Source organism: Portunus trituberculatus, chromosome 10 (assembly GCF_017591435.1).
Source record: "Portunus trituberculatus isolate SZX2019 chromosome 10, ASM1759143v1, whole genome shotgun sequence".
NCBI classification, from domain to species: Eukaryota; Metazoa; Arthropoda; class Malacostraca; order Decapoda; family Portunidae; genus Portunus; species Portunus trituberculatus.
The window spans coordinates 8,200,678-8,210,677 of record NC_059264.1 but is presented as its reverse complement, the minus strand read 5'-3'; the positions used below and the strand labels follow the sequence as shown (position 1 = coordinate 8,210,677).

The 10,000-nt window shown below is 41.8% G+C and overlaps 1 protein-coding gene across 1 annotated transcript in view; it reads right to left on the bottom strand.

Moving 5' to 3' along the window:
• Positions 1–4,920: 4,920 nt before the first annotated feature.
• The window catches only part of LOC123502026 (zwei Ig domain protein zig-8-like), a 260,254-nt gene continuing 255,174 nt past the window's right edge, over positions 4,921–10,000 (bottom strand). Inside the window, exons 6-7 of the mRNA XM_045251180.1 lie at positions 8,741–8,877; positions 4,921–5,415 (exon numbers count right to left, since the gene is read on the bottom strand). Coding sequence (XP_045107115.1) covers positions 5,291–5,415; positions 8,741–8,877 — 262 coding nt within the window. The 3' untranslated portion in view covers positions 4,921–5,290. The remainder of the gene's footprint in view (positions 5,416–8,740; positions 8,878–10,000) is intronic.

Genomic DNA, 10,000 nt, shown 5'->3' with positions numbered 1-10,000 from the left:
AAAAAAATCATTGAAATCATCCAAACCACATTTCTTCACACAAAAATTTTAAATTACATTAAAGCTGCAGGTCTGCTCGTAAAGAAATGCACTCATGAATTTATAAATGACTAGATGAATATGAGAGATACCTTTAACCTTTAGTTTCTTATGACATTTGATTTTATTTTGTGTGTAATTGTGAGATCGTCGAGGTAAGATAAAAAAAATATAGATAAAAGTTAGAAAATAACAACCGGCTTGACTGAACGGGTTGTGCATTGTGATTATTTATTTTCCTCTGACTGACTTTCATTATTTTTTTATCATGAATACGACATGAATAAAAGAAATAAAAAAGAAGAAATAATCAAATTAATAAAGGTATGTTTTTCTTCATTATGGAGGCAAAAATATTTAAAGGAGTAAACAAGTCAAATGAATAAACGCACACACGAGTGAAAATTGTAGTTCTTTTATCACTCCATACAAAAAAAACAGCAATAAAAATAAGGTAACGGGGAATCGGATGTAAAACCTACAGGAAATAAATAAATAAATGAATAAATAAATGACTCAATATATTTTTCCACTACTCCAGGTAAAAAAAACATAAAGGAAAACAGAGCAGCAACAACAACAGCAGTAGTGGTGGCCAGGCATTCGTTTCACTAATTACTTGTTTACACCTTGATTCGCTGACTTTTTTAATTAATCTATTCCTTTTTTTTTTTTTTTTAATCTTTTTAGTATATTTTTAATTTGGATTTTTGAGCGGCACTTTTTTCAGCCAATCACACGGCAGAGCTGACGTGCATTTGTTTGTGTGCGTAATTACTTGTTTGTTTAATTAATGATTCGTTGAGTTTCCCGCCTTTTTAATTCCAGGGATACAAAATACACTCGCTCTACGCATTTATTTATTTATCCATTTGTCCATTATTTCGTATTCAAATATTCGCTGATTGTGTTTATCCATTTCGCTTATCATTTGTTTAGCGCGGTAGCAAATAAAGCAGTTTGTGTTTTGTTTAGCGGATTGTTCTGGTGATTAAGCTTCCCTATGAGAGAATGTAATGGGTAATGTTTGTATTTGTTGCTGCCTTGTGCATGTTTTATTAATTTTCCTACTTCAAAAGTTGCTGTGGCATATTATTAATATTTTCCCCCTAATTTAATTTGTTAATGCATTTATTCTTATGTGTTTTTGTTCTTATTTATTAACTAACTACATTTTGCTTTTTTTTTTTTTGTCTCAACTCTGCCTTATTCTATATATTTTTGTTTTACTCATTACCTTTCATTATTATCATCATTCATTAGCCAGTCTTATACTCAGGAAGGGACTCCGTAATCAGATTGTTAGTACTGAGTCATTAGGGAGCTTTGAAAGATCAAAAGATGATGGATGGAGCTGATAGGTGGAAGTAGGAAAGCATATTTAACCCATTCATTACTGAGACGCATTTTACCATGAATTTTGGATATGATTAGACGATTTTATTTGCATTAGGAATAGTTCTTATCCCGACATATGTTTTTGAAGCTGTATAAAATCAACAAATAGTAACAAGAATGAATATGAAAACACGTCCTGCTACTGAACAGATTAATACAGGGACTGCCACGTGTAGTTCTTACGGCTTCTTGCAACTTCCAGTTTTCTTATGTTTTTTTTATGTTATATAACTATTAACGCTCTGCCACCATTCACAGGAACAACGTCAATTAATGTCTGGTGTTGTATATAAAACGCGACTACTCTTCTCCCTCACACAGACGCTGAGGAGTTTTGTTTGCATCTGTACTGGCCTGTCTCACCTGTAGAAATGCCCCGCCTCCCTAACACCACCTGTGAGTACAATATTTGCTCACTTTTCAGCCTTTACTCAACTTATAATCCTTGTCCTCCTTTATTCTTTAGTCTCTTTGTCTCTTCCTTCCTTCTCATGTGATCTGTCTTTTCAGAACAACGACGCCCAGTAAGTTTTATTCCGATTTTGTTTTTTATGCAAGAGAGGAAACTAGGCAAGGGCAACAAAAAATAAAAGAAAAAAGCCTAATTAATTGCCAGTTCTCTTAAAGATAAGTAGAGTTAACCAAAAGTCTGGGACAAATGTCTTAAAACCTCCCTCTTAAAAGAAGTCAAGTCCTAGGAGGATGGAAATACAAACGCAGGCAGGGTGTTCCAGAGTTTAACAGAGAAAGGTATGAATGATTGAGAGTGCTTGTTAACGCTTGTATTAGAGAATTGGAGAGAAGAGGGATGAGAGGAACAACGAGGCCGCAGGAGGAAGGGAGGCATGCAGTTAGCAAGATCAGAAGAGCAGTTAGCATGAAAATAACGATAGAATATAGCAAGAGATGGAGCATTCCGGCAATGAGAAAAATAGCTGAAGACAGTCAATCAAAGGAGGGGAGTTTATGAAATGAAAAGCTTTTGATACCATCCAATCTAATAAAATTGTGTGTGGAACCACGCTAAACATGCAAAGAATACTCCATACAAGGACTGATAAGTCCCTTGTACAGAGTTAGCAGTTGGAGGAGCGAGAAAAACTGGCGGAGTCACCTCAGAACACCCAACTTTATAGAAGCTGTTTTAGCAAAATATAAGATGTGAAGTTTCCAGTTTAGATTATGAGCAAAGGACAGACCGAGGATATTGAGTGTAAAAATGGGGACAGCTGAGTCTCATTGAAGAAGAGGCGTCTGGAAAGTTGTGTCGAGTTGATAAATGGAGAAATTGAGTTTTTGAGGCATTGAAAACTATCAAATTTTCTCTGCATCAGAAATCTTAGAAAGATCAGAAGTCAGGCGTTCTATGGCGTCCCCGCGTGATCTGTTGACTTCCTGAAGGGTTAGTCGTCTTTGAAAAGCCAAGGAAAGATGTAGGGTGGTATTATCAGCGTAGGGACGCTGATAATACCACCAGGTCCAGGGAAGGACTGGATAGGGCAAGAAGCTTGGGTAAAATCATTAATGGATAATAAGAAGAGAATGGGTGACAGGACAGAACCCTGAGGAACACCACTGTTAATAAATAGTTTTAGAAGAAGAATAGTGGCTGTCTACCACGGCTGCAATAGAATCGTCGTAAAGGAAAGTTGAGATGAAGTTGCAGAGAGAAGGATAGAAGGGCAGTTTTTAAATCAAAGCTTTATGCCAGACTCTATCAAAAGTTTTTGATATATCTAACGTGACAGCAAAAGTTTCACCGAAATCTCTAAAAGAGGATGACCAAGACTCTGTAAGGAAAGCCAGAAGATCATCAGTAGAGCTGCCTTGACGGAAGCCAGACTGGTTATCAGATAAAAGATTGTGAAGTGACAGATGTTTGAGAATCTTCCTATTGAGGATAGATTCAAGAAATTTAGACAAACAAGAAATTAAAGTTATAGGGCGGTAGTTTGAGGGATTAGAACGGTCACCATTTTTAGGAACATGCTAAATGTAGGCAAACTTCTAGTATGAAGGAAAGGTAGAACTTGATAGGCATAGATGAAAAAGTTTGGCTAGGTAAGGTGCAAGCACGAAAGCACAGTTTTTGAGAACAATAGAAGGGACCCCATCAGGTCCATAAGCCTTCCGAGGGAAACATCATTAAGAATAACTTTAAATAGTCAGAGGAAGAAGGAGAGGGAAGGATAAGCCCAGAATCATCCAATATAGAGTTGTTAGCAAAGGTTTGAGAGTTGAGTTCAGCTTTAGAGACAGATGAGATGGCAATGATGCCATCAGGATGAAATAAAGGAGAGAAAGATGAAGAAATAAAGTTATTGGAGATGTTTTTGGCCAGATGCTAGAAGTTTCGAAGAGAGTTGGAGTTAGAAAGATTTTGATATTTTCTATTTATAAATGAGTGTTTGGCAAGTTGAAGAATAGACTTTTCATGATTCTGGGCAGAAAAATAAAGTGCATGAAAATCAGGAGATGGAAGGCTCAAGTACCTTTTTGAATACTATTATATTATTTTAGAAGTGAGTACATTTTGTTAAGTTCATAGCGATATTTGTCGTAATGATTGCTGTCCTCTCTTACATCATCTTTTCTATCTTCCTTTTTTTACCTGTATCAGGCTACCTCATTATTTTGTGTCCCAGGTAACTTTGCTAGAACGTGTTGAGTAATGAAGGTGATAGTTATCGCAACTGAAGGCTTTGAAAATGATCGCTGTTTTTTTCATCACTTTATTTTTCTTGCCTGGTTTACTTTAGCACCGCGACGGAAGCATTATTGTTCCAGTTACTGCTACAAGATCGTGTTGAGTTTGCGGTAGTAGTTATCGTTAATGAAGGCGCTATACATTATTTTTGTAGGTCTTGGTTATCGGTTAATTATATTCCAGGTACTGTTATAAGATTGTGGTGGGGTAAAGGTTGTATTTTTTTCCATAATGAATGGCGTTAGATATACGTTATTCTTGTGCTTTTGGTTACGGTAACTGAGTGCTCCATCACCGTATACAACACACTTTCCGTCAACACTGTATTCGGACAAGTGCATGTTCTACTATACTATTATTGAATGCTTATTAATAACATACTTCCTACTGGTGGAGGTGAAGGCTAAAGTGATTACGTGGCAGCTGTGTGTTGTTACTGCTTTGTGGTGACCATTCCCTCATCCAGCCCAGCAGCGTTTGTCATTCTGCTGTGTGTTCCTACTGTTACTCTGTTACGTGATGGTATTATATCTCCTGTTTTATCTGTTTATTTATTGTTATTTTGTTTTACTTGTTGTTGTGTTGCTTGCGAGTGACTGTTTTCTTTCCAAATCACACTGCATCTTTTTAACTCAGCACTGTTTGTTTTCTCATAATATCTCACGAAGAACACAACACAACACACACACACACACACACACACACACACACACACACCGCTCCCATGTGCCTGCTGGAGGGAGGAGATCGAGGTAGGACGTGAATCAAACACCTACTGGGGAATAATACAGTAGTACTTTATTGATCAGTACAATCAACACACAGGAAACCAGTGGAAACAAACTAAGGAAACATCACACAGAAAAGTCCACAGCGAATACATCTACACAGCAGTGGCCTGGGTGCTTGGGAGGGGCAGCGAGGGGACGGACGGGGTGGGGAGGGGATCTGTGGGGAGGGGAGGGAAGGCGGTGGTACAGGTATTGCTGGGGTGCACATCAATGATCAGACAGCAAGGGCGGGGCAAGGTGGTGGAGGGTGGTGGGGGGCAGCGACCCTCCTCCTTCTTCACTGGTCATGCTGGGTGGCTGGCGTGCCCGTGTTCGCCTAGGCTGTGGGACGCGCTCTGTTTGGCGTCCCGAGCTGCTATCTGTGAGGCGGCGGGGCGGCGGCGAGCAGTGCAGCGGTAAGCGAGGCCAGCACTGCGGCCAGCACGGTGACGCTGCTCGCTGAGACACTCGCTGCGCGCTGGATGGCCGCCGGGTACTCGTCTGTGGAGCAACACTTGGTTAGCTGCTTCATTAGGCTGAGAGGAGTGGAGGAGAAGGGAACTGTGCCGAGAAACGAGGCTGTATTAAGAAATAGGAGGGATGTAGAGTAAGGGACACAGGGTTATGTAATGGATGGAGGCTGTGGTAGGGAGAAACAAAGCTGTATAAGAAGACAGGGGGGATACAAAGCAGAGAACACTGGGTTATATAATGGTTGGAAGTTAGGGTAGGGAGAAACAAGACGATATGAAGAGGTAGAGGGATATAGAGCAAAGAAAACAAGGTGATATAATGGTTGGAGGCTAGCGTAGGGAGAAACAAAGTTGTATAAAGAGACTGAAAGATACAGAACAGAAAGCAGTGTTATACAACGATAGGAGGATTTAGTATGGAGGAACAAGACTGTATGAAGAGATAGAGGGATATAGAGTAAAGAGCACGGGGTTATATAATGGTTGGAGGCTAGGGTAGGGAAAAACATGGCTGTATTAAGAGATAGTGGTACATGGTGTAAAGGAACACAATGGGTATATAGAAATAGGAGTCTAATGGAGAGAGACACTGGGTATACTGAATGGGAGACTGGTCATTACAGAAGTAGAGATCGTGTTAGGGAGGCACAGATTCATTATAGAAGTAAGAAGCTGTAATGGAGAGAAACACACGGATTTATATGAAGTAGGAGTCTATAGTATGAAGGAATGCTGGGTCAATGTATCTGTAAGTGGTCGTAATGGTAAGGTACACGTCTCCATAGCAAAGGCAGCTCTGACATAACATAAAGGAAAGGCGCAAGAGGTCATTAGATCTACACGTGGCGGTCCTTCATTACGCGCGGCGGCTACTGAGAGACAAAGAGACAAGGTGGGGAGGGGAACTCTAACTCTAAATTGTAACATGTGTAAAGAAAATGTACCCTGGTTAGTTAAGTCTCTCTCTCTCTCTCTCTCTCTCTCTCTCTCTCTCTCTGAACCTACTCAGACTTAACTAAAAAAAACACTTGTATATTTAACGAACTTAGTAATTGAAATGGTGGCAAGCCTATCACCTTTCCTATCTGAAATACACCCAGAAGCCTCAATAAAGCACATCGTTATCAATTCTATGAACGTAGCATAATTGAAACAGTTGAAAAATGTCACAACCATTAACATATTTACGCATTTCTCCACAACCAGTCGTAAATCACTGGATCTTTTCTTATAATTGTTTTTTTTTTTTCATATTGCCCTTTGCCGTTTTTTTTTCTTCTTACATAAAAAAGCAAAGACAATGTAGTGCCAAGTAAGGATAACCAGTGCCATGCCAGTGCCACTCTCTCCGACTCACAAGACAATCACAGGAGAGAGTCTGTTCACTAGAGAGACTCAAAGTGAGGGAGGGAATGTTACGTAACAGAGAAACAACATAAGGAGCGCCGCCCCCCTCTCTCTCTCTCTCTCTCTCTCTCTCTCTCTCTCTCTCTCTCTCTCTCTCTCTTTGGTCACTCGCATGTGGCTACCTCCGGTCCGCCAAGAAGCATCCTGTTCCTATCCTATCATCCCCTTCCCCCCATCTCTCTCTCTCTCTCTCTCTCTCTCTCTCTCTCTCTCTCTCTCTCTCTCTCTCTCTCTCTCTCTCTCTCTCTCTCTCTCTCTCTCTCTCTCTCTCTCTCTCTCTCTCTCTCTCTCTCTCTCTCTCTCTCTCTCTCTCTCTCTCTCTCTCTCTCTCTCTCTCTCTCTTTCCTACTCCCCGATCCTCGCTTCCTCTTCTCTTTCCTGCTCCCTGAATTAGTGACCACGAAATACATGCAAGTGCCTCGTTAGTAAGCATGGGAACTCACGCTCTTGCACACACACACACACGCACTGAGAAAGAGAGAGAGATAGAGAGACGGGGTAGGAGAGGGCGAAGGAGGGAGAGGGAGAGTACTGGTGATAGAGGCAAGAAGTGGACACGAATGAGGAAGCTGGATGAATATAGACACGAAGACAAGACGAAACAAGTCCGGCTTAGGTCCTCTATACGACACACACACACACACACACACACACACACACACACACACACACACACACACACACACACACACACACACACCGTAATGGGGAAGACTGGCTGGGTGACCAGCAGATGACCGAGGTGAATTACACACACACACACACACACACACACACACACACACACACACACCCCTGTTCACCTAGCAGTAAATAGGTACGGGATGTAACTCGAAGGGTTGTGGCCTCGCTTTCCCGGTGTGTGGAGTGTGTTGTGGTCTCAGTCCTATCCGAAGATCGGTCTATGAGCTCTGAGCTCGCTCCGTAATGGGGAAGACTGACTGGGTGACCAGTAGACGACCGAGGTGAATTACACACACACACACACACACACACACACACACACACACACACACACACACACACACACACACACACACACACACACACACACACACACACACACACACACACACACACGTCGATACAGTTATAAAAAGGCATTGAATTACTTCGCCTCGTCTTCCATGACCCTTGCAAGCTTCAGTGAACGTGCTTTTCTGCTTCTGGAGACGACACACTTGCCTGAGGATCTGTGTTTCTCTCTCTCTCTCTCTCTCTCTCTCTCTCTCTCTCTCTCTCTCTCTCTCTCTCTCTCTCTCTCTCTCTCTCTCTCTCTCAAGCATCATATTTACTATTGTTTTCTATCGTGCTCTTACTCACTAACAACAAAAAGGTGATAACCGTTCATAGTTGGCAAAGAACAAGATAGTCTAGCAGACTCCCTAACCCTTGTCTCCTCATATGTTTTCTTCCTGTGTGTTCCTTTGTTCCTGTGTTGTTTGATATTTCTCTTTTTCATCAGTACTCATTCGTACTTTTCTTGGAGCTTGATATTGTTTAACAGATACCTTCGTTGAAATACGAGTCTACCCTTCGTCAACACATTGCTCATAGCGTCACTGGAGCCTCTCGCGCGCCGCCTCATCGCTTCCCTCACATAACAGGTCATACATCACCAAGTGCCTTGATGTCGTATTATCCAACGAGATGAAGGTATATTTGCACAATCAACTGCAACATAGTTCCTTATGTATTGGTTGAGTAGTTTTATGGCACGTATGTACAATGCTCACTAAAGGATGCAAATTCGATCTCACTTCTTTTTATGGACCATCCTCTGAGCACTTTTCCTTCACTTCATCCCTTCCGAATACTTCCCAGCCACCATTAGTGCCCCAAGACGAGAGGCGCCGCTCTCACTTCTCGCGTCAACACCTATTCGCAAACGAATCTGAAATTCTTCCTAAAAATCATCACCAGCACAGCCAGACACCAAAACCCACCGGGCACCACGTGGATGGTCACACTGGCGGCGGCGAGGTTGGTCACGTTGCAGTAGTAGATGCCGGAGTCCCGACGCCCTGCCTGGGTCACGCGCAGCCAAGAGCGAGCCACTGACCCACGCAGCTCCGTCTTGAGGCTGTGGAGAGAGAGACGCGGGTTATAACGAGGGTGTGTGAAAAAGACCTGGCAGGGACTGATATTCGAATAGACATGACTAAAGAGACTGTGAGAGGATGGACAAGCTGTGGAAGTCTATTTGAGTATGGAGAGACAATAAAGAGAGATACATGTAAAACAGATATAAAGAAGCAAAAGAAATTGGTGTAGGTATAAATAGACATGTGTATTGAGAGAATGTGAGAAAACAGAGCAAGACATGAAAGTTACCGTAAAATGACATCGTAGAGAGGCTGTGGAGAGGAAATACAGACCGAGACACTGGAATGGACACATGGAGGGAGGATGTGAAGAGAGAGAATTGAATTTTTGAATAGACACGTGTAAGGGGAGTGTGAGAGGTAGGACAAGACATGGAAGTTAAACTGGCTTTGTGGAGAGGGTGTGGAGAGAAGACAGGCCGTGGATATTATAATGGACACATGTAGATACGGATGATAGAGAGAGAGGCAGAAGATCTGTGTAATCGAACAAGTAGATGTAGATGGCTGTAGAGGTAGAAAATAAGACATTTAATTAGAGGTATGTAAAAAGAGTATGAGGAGGAAAATATGACGTGGACATTTTAACTGACACATTTAGAAAGAGACTTTTGAAAGAGAGAACGGTATATGCGTAGGAATGATAGCAGACAATGGTGACAAGGATGTGAGGAAGACGTTGTTATGCAGATAGGAACTTGTAGATACATGTCACGGTCACGAGAAAGAAAAAAAAAAACTTGCTGAAAACGAAAGCTTGTATCGAAATGCCGCGTCAGTAATTGTTTCTTGTGGGTTGTTGCGTCAAGTACAAGACTGACCACCTACCGAGCTGTGTGCACCGGCCATCTTACTCTCTCCATATTTTGTGCCCTCGCCGCGTCTCTCTCCAGCCGCTGTCTGTGCTGTGCTTGTGTACACTCTGTTTGGTCCAACTCTTGCCAGCGCTTTATACAGTCTACATTCTTAGTTCTGTATTTTGGAACATTACACATAGCGTGTTATATTCAAACCATGCGTATTAATTTTTGCCCCCTCTATTTCTAACCCTATTTCCATAACGAACCCTGAAGACCTTATGTGTACCAAGTCTGTGACACT